Source organism: Marmota monax, unplaced genomic scaffold, assembly GCF_021218885.2.
Source record: "Marmota monax isolate L192 unplaced genomic scaffold, Marmota_monax_Labrador192_F-V1.1 WCK01_AAM20220418_F8-fsc00130, whole genome shotgun sequence".
Taxonomy (NCBI): Eukaryota; Metazoa; Chordata; class Mammalia; order Rodentia; family Sciuridae; genus Marmota; species Marmota monax.
This window is the reverse complement of record NW_026693244.1, coordinates 834,208-851,605: the sequence shown is the minus strand read 5'-3', so window position 1 is coordinate 851,605 and position 17,398 is coordinate 834,208. Positions and strand designations below refer to the sequence as shown.

The 17,398-nt window shown below is 38.2% G+C and overlaps 1 protein-coding gene across 4 annotated transcripts in view; it reads right to left on the bottom strand.

The window, feature by feature from the left end:
* Positions 1-602: 602 nt before the first annotated feature.
* Rgs7bp (regulator of G protein signaling 7 binding protein) overlaps positions 603-17,398 on the bottom strand; it is a 112,253-nt gene continuing 95,457 nt past the window's right edge. For 3 of the 4 annotated variants that reach the window (XM_046456185.2, XM_046456186.2, XM_046456187.2), the window contains exons 5-6: positions 16,081-16,151; positions 603-5,992 (exon numbers count right to left, since the gene is read on the bottom strand). In XM_046456185.2, coding sequence (XP_046312141.1) covers positions 5,901-5,992; positions 16,081-16,151 — 163 coding nt within the window. In that variant the 3' untranslated portion in view covers positions 603-5,900. Of the gene's footprint in view, positions 5,993-16,076; positions 16,152-17,398 lie in introns of those variants that run through there. The other variant, XM_046456188.2, reaches the window with a different exon arrangement.

The window sequence follows — 17,398 nt, the reverse complement described above, 5'->3', positions numbered from 1 at the left end:
GATGGCCATATGTCCCTGATACTTAGGGTCTTTATTACTAAAGACAAAAAAAGGAGATAATGAGTACTGAAATAGCCAGCCATAGCCAGGTACTTGGTTTGAGCATATCTGAGATCAGGACTGTGTAACTCTAACTTGCACAGCACGGCCCTTGACAGCAACTGCACTAAGTATTTACTATCATGTAGATTTGTGGGTTACCTTCTATCAGAATTTAATTCTTAGATGTCTCTACAGATGTGTGTGTGCACCCTTTTATTAATAAATAATATTTCTTCACTATGTATTTTTTTTCTTGATGAAGCTCTCAAATGAACGTTATTTAAAATTTTTTGCTATTGTTAGTAAAAAAGTTTCCAAAGCCTGTTTTTGTTCTCATTAACTTAATAGTTTTTTTTCTCTTTCCTTCCTTCCTTCCTTCCTTCCTGTCTCGCTCCATTTTCCCCTCCTTGTTTCCTCCCACTCCTCTTTCTCTTTTATCTTCAATCTGGTGCCCTGGCATTTCCTCTCCACATCCCTCTGCTTACAATTTAATAACATGGAATAAGCCAAGTAAGGGGTAGGATGGGGTAGGAGAAGTGGTGAGTCATAATGTCTCTCACTTTTACATATTTTTAAAACTTTTATTATTAGTCTTTATTACACAAGTAATACATGTTCATTGTAGAAAAAATTAGAAAACACAGAAAAGCAAAAGAAAAAATAATCACCCATAATCCCACTACCCATAGATAACTGCTATTAACATTGTAATGTGTGTCCTTCTAGCTTGCTTATGCATATATATATATACATACATGGATATATTTATATATAATTTTCTTTTTACAAATATTATATCATAGTATACATACTGTTTTATAACATGTTTTTCATTTAATATATATTGTGAACATCATTGTTTATTCCCTGAAAAAATTATAGAGATACTACATGCTCATGTGAAAAAATTAGAAATTACAGATATGCAAAAAAGAAAATATAACTGCTCCAAATCTCACCTCCCAGAGATAAATTCTGTTATCCTTTGGCAAGCATCCTTTCAGACTCCAATGCACACATATGTATGTATGTTTTTAAAAGGGATCATATGGTATTCTTCTGCAACTTCCTTTTATTTATTTCATAATCTAACCTGTACATTTCAATACATATACATAGAGCTTATTCTTTATTGATGCACAGAATTCCATTGGATGAGGTACTTTATTCAACCAACCATATAATGTAGGCTTATTTACATTTTCCTACTTCTCCAATAATGCTGCTATAAACGTCTTTTCTTGCATATATTTGTATAATGAATAAATGCATCTTTACTCCTTTTTTTTTGCTGAAAATGTTAAAGGAAAATTCCCCTAACATGGAATTACTGGGCATACAGGAAAAATATAGTGCCAAAATATTTTCCAGAAAGGTTGAATCAATTTACACTCCTGTTGACTGTAAGAGAATGTTCATTTCCATACTTCTTAGTTGTCCCTGGAAACTTTATTCTTTAACTCTCAGCCTTTCTGAGATGTAAAAGGGAGTTTGTCAGACTAATTTGCATTTTTTATTAATAGTAGTTCAACTATTATTTTAAGTTATGATACATTGCCACTTTGTGTCCTTACTTCAATTTTCCACTGGAAAGTTTGCTTCTTTTTTGAGTCATAAAATATCACTCTTGTCATTCATTCATTATTAACTCACTCAATAAATGTTTTCAGTATTTTCTGTGTGTCTAGAGCTGTGTTAGTAGTTGGGAAAACAAAGTAAGCAAAATAGTCATGGTTGCTGTCATCTCTACTTCCAGTTTAGCAGGATAACCAGACAATTAAACAAGCAATAGTGAAAAAAGCATGGGGGATTATAAACCATGAAAACTTCCCTAAAGCAGTGGTATTTAAACTCTTGGTATATATTTGAGATCTAGACTCTGTTTCATATATTAAAAACAATATTTTCTCTTAATTTGGTGTTTTTTCAAAGGAATTTTTGATTTTGAATCAGTCCAATCCATCCATCTTTTCCTTACAATTATTACCTTTGGCATCATGCTTAGAAAGGCTTTTTTGTTTGTTTGTTTGATTGTTTGTCTTTTTCCACACTAAAATAGCATCTTCATCCACGTTGCCTGCTAATCCTTTTGTATACTTAATTATGTGCTTTAACATTTTTATCTTTATTTAATTTAGAATTTATTTGGATGAAAGTTATGAGGTATAGTTCTAATGTTTCTCCCAATAAATGGCTAATCCGTTATCCTAATAAAAGTTGTTTAATAATTCAATGTTTTCTCAAATTTGAAATGTTATATTTATAATGTGCTTGATTTTTTTTTGTTCTTGGGTTAATTGTAGACTGTGTGTTTAATTCTAGTGAGGCCACTAGTACCACTGCTTTTTCTTAGTCTGCCTATAGTTACCTAAAGGTTGAATGCTTTCCTTTTGGTGACATTCTAGAACACAAGCAGTAATAAACATTGCTGAAGTATGGGGTTGAGGGATAGGAAGTTAAGCTGTATGACAGCCTCAATCCTTTCAATGTCAAGACTTTCAGAGTCTGAAATTCCAGACAGGATCATTATTAATCTGGCCCCGTTTGTTCCCTTTCTTAAATGAATCCTATGGTTTTATACTCTGTTTATTTCCCCTCATTCTGAAGCCCAGCTTTCAGTAGGTGGCAGTATTACCAAACACTGAGCATCTCAACAGTTTTCACAGGGGCTCAGAGGAACAAAATGGTCAGGCAGAATTCAGAATTTCCCCCAAGAGCTTTAATTCACTTGAGGAGGCATCAGACTGTTCTACTTCTAAAGTTCTCTTTGCAATGAGTCTGCACCTAGATGCACGGAAAACATAAGCAGAGAGATTTTCAAAGTGATACCTTGGACTTGTAGGCATTTTACTCATCTTATCCTAAAGTGCCTTTGGCCCAGTGTCCTGACTGATCTAAAATCCAGGGGGCTTTAAGTGCAATGATTTTGGTGAAATTTCGGTGATTTTTATTTTCCTTATATGAGGTGGTATTTTTCAGGTTTCCCACAAGGAACATATATTGTTGTTGTAATCTGGGGGTAAAACCAACATAGGATTTACAAATATGGTGGTCAAATAAGTGAGTGTGTGCCACAAAAATTTACATCCTTTCTGTTTCAAGTTTGTGGGTACACATGAGAAAATAGGCTCAAAATTCTCTTCTTACCCTTGAGATCAGCTCAATGTTATTGCCAATCTCAAAGCAAATCACTAGCAGAAGCCAAGACAGCAGAACTTTATCTCATGAGACCACACCTGAGAAAGTCCTTGGGTAGGTGAGAGTAGAGAGGGGTAGCTCTTAAAGGTTGTGCTGGCATATCTAATGGGAGATGGTAAATTACCTATTGCAGCTAGGAGCCAATGTAGGTTATCAGAACTTTGAGTACTAAATGTAATTTTTAGGACCTGCTACTGCAAGGACATCTATAAATCTTGGAGTGTGTCTACAGGAACTATAAAACTGATCGAAGGCTGGAAAACAGGCACTATGAATAAAAGATAAGGTGGCTGAATATATTACCTTAGATATGGAAAGTCTGGCTAAGTAATTAGACAAATTCCCATCTCCATGAGTAGCTACTACAGCCTTCCCAGACATGGAGGTGAGACCTGAATTTATTAACAGTCTTCAGCTGTACAAAGGACAATTGCACAGAAGGTAAGTGTTACTTCACACAGAGACTAAGGCGAGAGTGAGCACAAATTAACCAAGCAGAAGTGATTTAGGTCAGGCATTTAGAAGAACGTGCTGAACACCAAGGTTGGACTTATTAGTTAGTAGCTTTGCATGGATTAGTAGGAACAAGATTGAAGCTAAGAGGTCAATATAGTCAAAGGGTGGGAGAGGGCAGAGATGGGAGCTGAGAGCATGCCAGTTTGGGCTACTCATAATTTTGAAAACAGGCCTTTAAATAAAATAAGCTCAGGGGATGAAAATGAACCAGATCCAGGAAAAAAATATTAAGCTTTAATCAAGATTGATTTGTAAAAATCAAAGTGGGCAGACCAGCTGAGTCTGGGAGTGGTTGCTTGCTTTCTAAGTGAGTATTCAACTGAGTCTTTAAATAGCATGGTCCCACAGTGTTTTACAACTATTTAACAAAGAAAATTGTGATTTTTCTCGTATGACTTGTCTGGGGTACTTCTGTTTGTGGAAGGCCAGAATATCTGTAACCCCATATTCATTACCAGTCCTTTGAAACACAACTCTGGACTCCAAGAATAAGGTCAATAAATAGCTGGTGTAATCAAAATAGAGACCTGCATAGCCTTTTGAGTTCTCCTCCAACCCTTTAATCCTTTTGTTTTCTTTCAATACAAGGAGCTAGAAGACTATTCCAATAGAATGAACTATATGAAAATGCTATTTTGTAGGTCAAAACAGTCAAATACCAGCAATTTCATATAATTCAACCTAATAGAATAATTATTTACTCTCTTCATCTTCATGAAAGCTAAAAGCTTTAATATATTTAGTTTTTAGGTCACAGTATTGGTGTATATATAAGTGCCTATACAGGATTGAGATTAAAGTTGTATCTTGGGTAAACCACTTGTAGGCATCTAGCTCCTTCTTCTATTGTACTGGACCCTCGTATTTCCTCTCTGACTTGACAATTGTTCAGACTATGTGAAACAAGAAAAGAAGTGCAAAGACTTGATCTTTCAAACCACAGGAAATTCTGTGTGGGAAATAGGTCAAAGGAAGAGCAGGGGGAAATATAACAAAATTTATACCATGATACAAGTTTAGTGGAGGAAGATCACAATGAAGTCTGGAGCAGATAAACAAAGCATGTGGCTTCCTCCTTTCTAAAATATAGTATTGCTTAATGTGTCCTGCTTTCAAGATTCTAAGCATAAGACAAGACACCAAGTACACATTGGAAAAGTCATATCTGCATAGTCATCTAAAATGAGACAAGCTTAGCTTAACTAAAATTTTTTTATTAATAATGTAAAATGTTAAATATTTTTACGATCTGAGCTAATTCCAGCATGCCCTATAAGATTTAACACTATGCTGATGTGCAGACACCATGCTTCAAATTTCAATTAGAACGAAATGTGGTAATATTCAATTTTACATTGGAGGGTAATTGTATATGTTACTACACCATTTCCTAACTGGATAACTTCATTCTCCAAGAAGCTGAAAAAGACACCATTGGATCAAAGGGAACTTAGTTGCCCATATGCATTGTATGAAGTTATTAGGATTATTGTATATTTACAAAATTAAATATTTTTCATATATGATTTTTGTTGCATTATAAATTAAGATATTTTTATGTTGAAGCTTTTAGATTCTGACAGAATGGAAGACTAAACTTAAATGAGTGCAGAGAAAGCAATAGGTGAGGTGGTGTATGTTTGATTATAATATTTCTAATGATATCGATAGATTGAATATTTGAACACAGTTTTGCAGTTTTAAATAGTTTCTATGTTTAAAGACTTTTTTTCATTTATGATAAATTGTTGAGATCAGCAAGAGCTATAGATAGACTATTATAAGTGAAATAAATTTTCTCTGTATAATACATTTAAAAAACCTTTAAATGATTTAAAAATCATAATCCTTGCATCTGTTATGGCATGGTTTGGAGCAGACATGCACAATGTCAGCTTTAAAAATCCTTTTAAAAACAGCCTGCTTTTTGATTCTGTTCTTTTTTTTTTTCTCTTGAAGGCAGCTGCTTTCAAGTGTAAAATCATTTAAAAGGGTAGGGAGAGGCGGATAAAAGTAATAAGAAGGAAGCATAGAAAACATAGTCAAAAACCCATCACTGTGTGGTCCAGCTGTCCGGAGGTCCTCCGGTTTTGTAATTTTTTTTCCAGGTGTTTTCAGTGGTGGGCTTCAGGAAGAAGAAGAGCCTAGCTTGAGACGAGACAACACAGCCCAAAGAACCTTCTCTTCCGTCTTCTAACCAGAGGGTAGGGAGTTAGATTCAGAAGGCTGCTGTCATCTGTGAGGGGACAGAATGTACATATGATTGAGGTATAGACAAAACCCCCTGCTCTTTATGAATTGGCTTTAAAAAAATCCACGATCCCTTGAATCAAGCTTTTTCAACCTCAGCGCTGTTGACATTTTAGAACAGATAATTAATTCTTTATTGTGGGAGGCCATCCTGAGCTTTGCATAGTTAGCAATATCCTTGGTCTCTACTTTCTAGGACATCAGGAACACTCTCATGTCAGTTGAGACAAACCAAAAATGTTCCCAGATATAGCAGAATGTCCCCTAGAGGAGGGGCAAAATAGCCCAAGATTGAGAATCACTACTCAGAATTAAATGAAAACTGCTAAGAGGCAATCTTTGAGTTAGGAGAAGAATATAGCTTACTAGAAAGAGTGTGTGCTGGCTTCTTTTCTCAATTTGCCTCTACTATTTACTAGTTCTGTGATGTTGAACATGTAACTTAAGCTCACTAAGCTTCAGTTTCCTGGTCTATAAATTAGGATTTAATAATAATACTTACCTTAGGTGAGGATTAAATGAAATAAGCTATGAAAAACACTCAGCTCAGGTGGGTAGCATAGTGCCTTGCATTAAGTGCCTTGCATAGAGAGGAAGCACTCAGGTAATACAGCCATTGTTAAGTCTTTTCCTTTACATAGGACCATTATTACCCTAGCAATATTCACTTCCTTCATGTCTCAGGAATTGCATGTCTTCAGATATTTCCTGTTGGGTCTTTCCCCAACATTTTCTATATATTTCTCTTCATAAAGGCATCCAGAGAAGATTGAACTGTTGAATTTCTAAGTTTTGGTTTGAATTATTTTGCAAGTAGAGGAAGAATTAAACCAGTAAGCCAGATCTGGTTAAACAGATTGCTTTTTGTGTTTGTTTGTTTGTTTGTTAAATACTGCAGTCCAAAAGACAGAGAGGGTAGAAAGATCCTGTTGGAGCAGAATTGGGCTGTGGGGATCTCAGAACCTGGGGGCACACAAAGGAATGGCCTGGAAAATGCCAACTGGGGTGATGCTAGCACATGGTCTGACTGGACCAAAAGGGCTGGGTGGGACTGGTGAACCTTAAGTGCCCTTCAGAGTGGGGCTTAGGGGATCCCCCTTTCCCTACCCTAACCTTAAAGGAGACAGAAAATCTGCAAAAGTCACAGAATTAAATGAAGAGATGGATTCTGTGATGGAATGCTTCACTTCAATAGAACTGGTTTGTAGGTAAGGGCTTGTTTTTCTTGATAACTGAGCCTAGTTGCTTAGGAAACTGTCAGGTTAAAAAAAAAAGCCCTGGGGCTGGGGTTGTGGCTTAGTGGTAGAGTGCTTACCCAGCATACGTGAGGCTAAGGCACTGGGTTTGATTCCCAGCACCACATAAAAATAAACAAATAAAATAAAGATATTGTATCCATCTATAATTTAAAAATATTTTTAAAAATCTTGGTTTTCTGGTCCTCTTACATTAAAATGTATCATCCAATTCCCCAGCTTTTCCTCCCCATCCTTAAAGAATTCCATGTGTTATTTGTAAATGGGCCTTGTCCACCAAAACTGACAGTAGTCCTTAGAAGGGAACACTATTTTAAATATTTATAAGTCCAAGCCAGAGAAGAAAACAGATACCCCAGTTGGGCACATCAAATGACTTAAACACAATCCTTTATCCAGTCTCCACAGATTAAAATTCTTTCTCAAAACTTAGATTCTGTTAAAAGGACTATTTTTTCCCTTTCCATAGTGAAATATAATTTATGATAATCTGGACATCAACAGTTTGAGAGCTAGAACCAGAGTATCTTTCTTTTAGCATTAATTTGTCCCCAAAGGATGAAGTTACTGAAAGCAATGTCTAATAATATGCATGAACCTCATTTTTCAAGATAATCTCTTAGAGGTGAACCATGATAGATTTGGGACAGAAAGAAATCATAACTCACTTTCTCATCATTTCTAGGACTCTTATTTCTTTAACCAACAAATGATCAATAAGCTTAACCTAACTGGAGATGGCAAAGATTTTAGGAGACTCTGTAAAACACTGAAGGGTAACTACACATCTTGAAACTCAAGTTGACCTACAATTCAATGCTTCCCTGGAACAGAGTCATCAGAACTAGGGAGGAAAAAAAATATATATATATATATACACAAATGTATACATATATATATATATCTCAGATTATATATACACACACACACACACACATATCTCGAAGAAAGAGTTTTTATATTTTCACTTTTTTAAGACTTGGAAGATCTATCTTCCAAATTCCTACATTTCCTGCTTTCCTTCCCCCTAATACTCAGCAGATTTGAGAAGAGACTTAACTGGTCTTTATATATATATTATAAAATGCAATTCTGATGTGTATTGTTCTCATTATATGATGAAATGTGTGCCACAATATTGTTTTTATAAATGAAAGTGTGCTTCTGTATGCTGTGGTCAGATATTTAGTTCCATTTTTAATGTTTTAAATGCACACAGTTATTATATACAGATATTATGTGGTCTTTATTAGACTGAATCTTGTTCATTCATTACAGTGAATCAAAAAGGCTTTCAGTTGTATAGCTTTTTTGGTATTGAAATTCTTCTCATCTAATCTTCTTCATAGATGCATTTGTACACATTATGTGCCCATACACATACATGCACATACATACACACACACACACACACACACACGGGGTATATGTGCTGCACTTATATATGTCACTGTATACATAACACATATATATTACGTATATATGTCATAAATACATGTCACTCACAATAGGATAGAAGTGTTAGGACTTGTGGGGAAGGTGCTTAGACATTAAGCAAAGAACAGGCTGCCTGTTAAGGACACTGCTGATTTGGGGAATCTTTGTGACACCTTTGCCCAGCCCAGAGCTTGTCTGATTATCCCCTAGGGCCAAAGAGACACAAAAGCTCAGAACTTCTTGGCAAAAATTCAGAGCAGCTTTCTACACCACAGGAAACTGAGATTTCAGTAAATGCTGAAATTCACCAAGCAGGAAGTATGCCTAGAATGGTTTGAAGTGAATTAGACTCCAAGAAAAGATGTCTCTTTACACTGATTGAAATCCTGTCTCTGAAGCAAAGGGTTGCTGAAAGAATATGAGCAAAATGGAACATTTCCCTACTCATTCTAAATTGTCTGGGCTAATCCACTTGAACTCGTTGGAAAATCTTTGGGTTTTATTGCAACTGTTTGTTTGGATATGGTTTACTAATTAAGACTTTTGTAGCTTCTTTTCTCCAAAGTGCACAATATCAGGAGAATGTAAACAAGGACAGCTTTAAATGTGAAAATGAGAAGTGGGGAAAGGAAGGGGAGAAATGAAAGCAAAGGGCAAAGTGAAAGACAAGGGAAAATATGGAATTCAGCCATCAGGAAGGTCAAACTCTATTCATTTGATATTTAGTTCTTGGATGTTACTCAAACCAGAGACTGGAATCCTGCAGGACACAAGGATACCATTTCTTTATTGCTCAAGTTTCTTGGCTAATAAATTCCTCAACTTTCTTATACAGAGAATATGTTGCATGGGTTTAAAGCTGTGTTCTTGGATATAATAAGAAAAAACACTGATAAAGGAACTATAGTTTCATGTTTGTGTTCCAGGAGCTCAGTGGTTCTCAAATACTAGCTGCATAAGCATCATTCAAGGGCTTGCTTAAGCACAGATTGTTGGTAACACCCGCAGAAGTTGTGGATTAACAGGTTGTGGGTGAAGTCAGAGAATCAGTGTTTCTTACAATTACCCAGACATGATAATGCTGCTGGTTCTGAGACCACACTTTGAAAACCACAAATGAACCTGCTAAGTGTAAGGCCCTATGTTGGGTACTGAGAGTAATATCAAGATGAGTCCCAACAAAAAGATGGTCCCTGGATGCAAGGATAGTTCCTTCAGTAATTATAAGGCTTCATTACAATGCTATAAGAGATCTCCAAATATAGTGCAATGAGAGTTCCCAAGGGGAGGGGACAAAGGATTGCTCTCATTTAGAGGAGAAGAAAAACATTCATGCAAGCTTCTGGGAGGTCCTAGTGATCATTCTGGACCTCAAGAAATGAGGAAAACTTGGATGTTTGTTGCAGGGGTGGGCATTTGGAATAAAGAGAACACTATAGACAAAGATATGGAGGTGATAAAAGGCTGCTAATCTGGATTCAAGTGAACAGTCTAGTCTGGTTGAAATTAAGGGTTTACGAAGGAGGATGTCAAACAGAACCTAAGTATGCCCACACCTTCCCTTGCCTCCCTGCTTTATTCATGCTGGTTTTTTTTTTCCCCCAGAAAAGTCCTCCCTCCTTAGATGAATGATAAGCTAATTTCCACTTCAAGATTCAACACTTTTTTTCTCCCCCATAAAGTCTTTTCTGACTGTTCCATGCTTTCGCATTCTGTTATGCTCCCATTCCTTCTATAAACAATTGTTATAGGTCTTGGCACATTATCTGCATGCAATCATGTCTTCTCACCACCCTGTAAGCAACTCTTCATGAAAATATTCATACATTTACCCTTTCTGCTCCAGCTTTTGACTACCACTTACTCCCTGACCATCCTCAGCCCGGTTTCCATATCCCAGATTCCTCGTAATTTGCTTTTGCCAGCCACACCACTACCACAGTCACACCTTGCAGCTGAATCCTGTGAACATCTTTGGTTCTTATCTGGCTTAATCACCCTGCCCTAGTAGCCATTGTTTCCTCGTTACTCTCTTTATTTCATAATGCTTTCCTGGATTTCTTCTCAGGCCTTTTTGTAAACTGCTCTCCTTTTCTGTCCAACCTTAACTTTTGGCATTCCAGGGCTCTTCTCTCTGCACACTTCCCATGAAGTGGTCTCAACTATTTGTGGGGCTTCAGTGACCATTGTGGAAGATGGTCAGCTCTGTTTTTGTCCTCCTGGATTAAATGTTCACTTCAGCACTACCAACCACTGAGAACTGCTCTTGAAGGTTCCTCATGTCCAACACCTTAACCATTCTCTATCTCTAAGGCTTCTCCTCTGTTCTCTCTAGCTTAATGATTGACACCATTTTTCAATCACTTTCCAAGTTTGACCCCGGGTTTCATTCCTGATTCTGCCTTCTCTGTCATGCACCACCTCTGACTAGCCATATTACCCTTTCCAATCTTTTAGCTTTAAGTCAGATCTTAAGTATTTCTCATTTGGAATACTGCACTTTTCTCCTAACTGCATCCTTCCAACAGCTCCAGGATAAAAATACAACCCTCTTAATGTGGCTTACAGGTGCCTTAAGGTATAGCCCACCTACTTCTCTCATCTCTCTCTCTCTCTCTCTCTGTTCTGGGAATCAAATCAAGGTCCTCACACATGCAAGAGCACTACCACTGAACTACATTCCCAGCCCTCTCATCTTTCTTAAGCCTCCATCTAACCACTTTCCTAACTACCGAAGAGCTGTAGTTTTTAAAAGAAATGCTCTGTGCTGTATCTACTTATATCTAGATCGTTGGGTCTAGGTAATCTTTACCCCATCTTTTTTCTTTGAGTAACTCCTACTCACCTTAAAAAGTCTCAGCTTGGATACTTTCCAAAAAGCAAGCTCAAATGCTTCCCCATTTCAACTCACATTCAAGCTAAGTGAGAATCCAATATAATCTTGTAGCAACCTGTGTGTAATCACTGTGGCATTATTGTATTCTAAGTGCTCATCTTTGTATCTTAATGGTAACAGACATGGGGGCGGGTGGCAGAGGCAGGGAGAGTCCTTTTTGGAATTCACATGCCTTCTCTGAACACTTTACCACAATCTATATGAGGGAGGCAAGGGCCATCTGGAAAAGCTTCCCAGGTGATTCTCAGTCAATTCTACCTTGGGTGGTGCAGTGGTGGGATTTATCCCCAGATCTGGCACAGAATTTGACACATCATAGGTGATCATCACATGTTGGATGGTGATAAGGACAATGGATACTAGAGTGAGATTTGTTCTTCCTTCAGTAGATATTTAACATTTGTGAGTAGAGACTCAACATAGAGTAATGCATTAGAATTGATGCATGGATTAGATTGGAGGAGAGGGATTACATTTGTCACATTGAAAGCTGGATAAAAGGTTGTGGAGATTACCAAGGATATGGGGCTACTGGTAAAATTGCCCAGAATAGATTTTCAACACTACCTGGTAACATAGAATGTCTTCAGTTGAGGCCCTGGGAGAAGGACTTGAAAGGTCACCTCCAGGACAGAGGGAGCATAACTTCCCAGTGCTCTTTAGCCAGATATCCAGATATCTTTTATCTGATATGGCCAGATTGGTTTTACATACAGTGGTCCAAATCAGAGTGGATGGAGGATATAAATCTAGGAGAACAGTTCATAGGCTCAGTTTAATCTGGAGCAGGACTGTCCACATGTGAGCACCCATTCTAGAGCAGATCTGATTCCTGATTTACCTACTCCAGGCTGATTCTCGTGCATGGTATCAACAATGGAATTCTATGCAAGACTGAATATACCAATACAACCCACAGCATTAAGTCAGAATTTTAGAAAAGGTGAAACTGTCTTTCAGGCTTAATTTATTTCTGGCGATTCGCTTTGTTTCATAACAGTGTGCATTTAGAAGATGCTTGTCCTTCACTTTCCAATCTCCTTTTAGCCTTTGTCAGTAACCTTGCGGGCTCTCCACAGGTGGTTCCATTTGTAATCCATTTGACACAGCAAGACCATCATAATTAATGAAGCTCCCTACAGCACTGCCAGTGACCCAGAATGTAGGACAGGAGGGGTATTGAAGCAGTGGAAAGAACAGCGGGCTGAGAGCCAGGAGACCTGGGTGTCGCCTGGAGCCTGCTGGGGAGCCGCAGCACAACAAGGGTGGCTGGCTCTTTTTTTGTGCACCTCTTTGTCTCCAGTCTTAAAGTGGAAGGATGGGAAAGAAAAGACTTTCTCTAAAATAAAGCCATCATCGCTAACCATTAAAATCCCTGCCCTCGGCCACCCTCCTTTCTTTTCTACTGAAAATCAATTTGAAGTCAACTTTTGTTGAGTCGAGTTTTGATTGTGTAGAAAGGGAAAGATATGATTAAATCTTTAAATACTAAAACAGAAAACAGAACAGTTTCTGAGCCAAGGGCTGAGAGGGAGCCTGGAGAAGAGGGGGATCTGGCTGGCAGGTAATTACATGGTCAGGGCTCTGGGTTGGAAAAACGAGGGTCAGGAATGGTATCTTTCCCCCTTTTCTCTGTTTCAAACAGACATGTAAATGGAATAAAAAGAGAAAGGAAATAAGAAGCCAGAAAGAAAACAGATGGCTTTCTATAAAGGTTTTCAACCAGTTAGAATCATGTTTTGAAAATAATGTTCTACAGAAAAGAATTGGAAAAATTTTTCCATACTTTCCCCCCACTGTTTCCTGCACATGTTAGACTAGACCTGTATAATAAACAAATCACCTGAATGGAGAAGACTTGGCAGTCCACCTTGGATCAGTCAGAGAGAAGAATCTCATATGATTTGCTCATTAAAATGATGTCATAGGCATTTGTCAAAAAACATTCCCAGAGGGACCACAAGAGACCTGTTCTCCCATCCTCAGGCACTCCCTGGACCCTGCAGGCATCTCTCAAGCCCTTCCCCATCAGCCAGCTCACAGTGGCAACATGCTGTGGGGACATGTTGAACATTTAGAGAACACAGATCTTCACATGCTGAAGGTTCACATTTCTCCTCCAAAATGAAGACACCTGAATTTCTACCAATCCTTCACCCCAAGTTATTTTTTTAATTAAGATCTTACTGTACCACTTTCTTCTGAATAAGTTCTTACACCTCCTAGCTCTTTCCTCTTCATTCTCCATATGGATCCAGGACTCAAGACCCTGTATTATTTATTCCTTTAACTCATAGTATTTTATTAGTATTCTAATATTTTAAAGATATATTTAAAATTTTATTTTTGTTTATGAAAATAATACAAATTTATGTAAAATATTTGTATTATACTTTCTCTAAAAATAGACTAAGTGAATAAAATTTGTCTTTCCACTAATGTACAATTCAAAACCTGCTGAATGAATTACCACCGGATATGGAGGGAATGTTTAAGATGGCATAATTTAAAATGTAGACTTTATGGCATCCGTGAAATTTAGACTGGGGGACCCTGGGTAGTCTTCCTTCTAGGCAACTGAATGTGAGGTTCAGCAAGGGGCCTGGTGATATTGATGGGGGAGATTTGCCAAGTAGACACAAAGGACACTTTAGATATGATTTCCAAGTCCAGAAGCCAATGCTATGAACTGCAGCCTCAAGACCAACCTCACATGGATATAACACGTGGTCATGGTGAGTGGTAATAGGGACTGTTTGATTCAGTAGTGGTTTGGGGTTCTCCTGAGCAAAGCTGGGTAAATAATAAAGCTAGTAAATAATATCAACAATACCAGTAATAACAATAGTACTTACAATAAAGCATCTGTCAAACATTTGCTCTTTGTAAGTAAGGTTTGTAATAGGCATATGAAGCACTGTTTCATTTTATCCTCATGACAACCCTCTGAAGTAGGTGATACTATTATCCTTTCAGGGATGAGGAAATTAAAATTTCCAGAAGTTAAACACTTATCTAGGGTAAAAAGCTGATACGTGGTAGTGACAGCATTTGGACTGCGGCTAGCTTTAATCCAAGGTTGTTTGTCCTAAACTTTGCTTATTTCTACCAACAATCCATGTTGTGATCAGAGCAATCTATCATCACCACAACGTGTTGTCTTTTTTTTTTTTTTTCAAAAAGCACTACACCCTTGGCTCAAGACAGCTGGCCTTGGTGGCCAGGCCCTTTGGGGGTGCTTGAAGTGACCTGATATGCTAGTCCCCTGCATCTCGCCCCATGCAGCTGAGGCCACACTACTCCTAAGCCTTTCAGCCTCTTCGTCTGGTGTTCTCACTTCCACCTCTCTACCTTCTGCTGAGCTGCTTCCTGAGCCAAGAGGCGCCTCAGCTCTGCTGCCAAATCCTCCTCCTCCCCTCCTCCTCGCTCTAAGGCAGGCAGCACCGTGTCCTCTCTCCCGCCTAGGCTTTGCTCAGTGGAAACAAGAGGAGTTTCTAACTTGCCTCCAAAAAGCCTTTCCCCACGTTCTCTGTGCCACTCTCTGAAGCTGCTCCAGCTGCATATGCTTTGTGAGAGTGCTTGTCGTCTCCCTCACCCCCCACCACATCCTTAGTCCCAAGGCCTGCAAAGTTGGGTACAGCTTTAACAAACATTTATCATTTGTGCCAGGTATTATTCTACTAGGTCCCTATCTCTAAATACTGGGGATACAATAGTTAACAAAAACATAGAGAGGCCCTTCTCTCTTTCTGGTGAATATCCCCTCCTTTTCTGTTAGGATGTCTACTTCAAGATAGTTCTGGAGATGGACTACCTGCGCGTCTACATCCCAATTTTTCTACTTACAGTCTGTGTGACTTTAAACAAGTTAATTAACCTTTCTATGTCTGAGTTTCCTGTAACCTCGGAAAAATAATAATATTTCCCTCAAAGTTGTTAGAATTAAATAAGCAGCTGAGGTGGTTCAGTGATAGAGCATTTGCTTGGCACATGTGAGGCCCCTGGGTTCAATCCCCTGCATTACACTCACAAAAATAATTAAATAATTTAGTACAGTTACTGTATGTATACAGGATGGTGACATGGTAAGTTCCCAATTTATGTTAAGTATTACTATTACTTTTTAAATAATTAGACATGTAGATATTAGGGATCTTCTTTGGAAGTATTCGTAAGTCTGTCCCCTAGGCTGCAAACCTCTTGGAGACAAGGGCCACATTCTCAGTCCTTTTGTGTGACCCCATCTGGTATAGTGCTCACCACTGCATGCAATCAGTCGGGGAGAAATCTGCTTCTAGGTCAGAGTTTTCTCTACCCAGTTCAAAGCAATTTTGTGATTACATTTCCTCCAAGGAAGATAAATGTATGCTTAATGTTTTCTATTGTTTCTGGAAAACACCCGCTTTAATTTCTCAAGAAATAAGTTCCAAGTTATGTATCTTGTTTAAAACATCCTTTGCCACACAGAGAAATGACAAGACTCACCTTGATTTTTCAATGGTAAAGGCATAGTTTCCCTGAGTTTGCTTAAAAGGTTTTTCATTTCTCGCATGTCTCTGTAAAATTGATAAAAGAAAGAGTAATCAGCTATAAATTTCTAAAATGAAGTCTCAGTCTGTTCTATGAGACAACTGAAAGGCAAGAATCTGTGCCTAGTTGTACTAGCTCTTTTTTTTTTCAGTAGGCAAATATTGGATCTATTTTGCTTTTATAAGAAAAAAATCTGAGATGGGGTCAGCTCCTGTGGGAGAGAGAACTACTCTGAGGAACATTTCCACAGGATAGTGTCCTACAGGAGACTTCATCCTTGCCTCCAAATGCACCTGGCTGAGATCAGAGAGGAGCCTTTGGTAATGAGGACAATGCTTAAGATTTACAGTGAGAGGCCAAGGACATACAAAATGCAACAATTGGGGAGCAGGGGTGGAGGTAGGGAGATGTGATATCTGGGGTTCTGGTCAGAGGCAGTGGTGACTGTGTAGGTTCCTCACTGTTCTTTGCTCAGGTTCAAGTCTTTCCTTGCTGTGATTGGAATTCAGCATAATGAAGTATTAAGCATTTGTGAGAATCAATGCTTACTAAATTGAATGATGGGAGAGTATGACAAATTCTACAACCTCTAGAGAAGAGCTCTTAATAAAGAGAGAAAGAGAAACCACCTGGGGGCAGGTTGGTCTTCCTGTAGCCACCAGCCTCTTTTTCAAAACTTCCTGGCTCCCCAGTATGGTCTATTGCAATACCACTGCATACTTCCAACATCCTCCCTCATCTCAGTGGAATGTGATAATAACACCCCAGAACTGTAGAGAAACCAACCACTTCAGGGGCTTCTAGCCTAGTGCAGTGGGAAAACTGGACTTTTCAAATGTTTGGGACAGTGGTACCCACATACATCAAGGTGGTTGTGCAAAGAGAGACAATGCTCTTAAAATCTTGGGACCTAGTGGTAGATTTCATCTAAAACAGCAATAATTTGATGCAAAAACCATATACATCTTTTAATCAACTTTAGAATAGGCTAGCATTAATAGGCACCATAGATTTAAGTTTGGGAGCAGAGACAATTCTAAAGTGGAAGAAATTCTATCCACTAATTTATTTTTCTTGTGCATTTAGGAGAGCCACCATTTAACTTCAGGTATGAAAACTCTCAGTCCCTTTCACAAAACATCACTATTCTGCTAAGCACAGTTTGAGGGCCACTGCCTTGGGGGGGACGTGGGCACTAGAGACCCCAAGGGACCTCTTCCTCAAAAGAATTGACTAAGATGTGAATAGGAGCTCAAATCTCAGGAATTGCTGA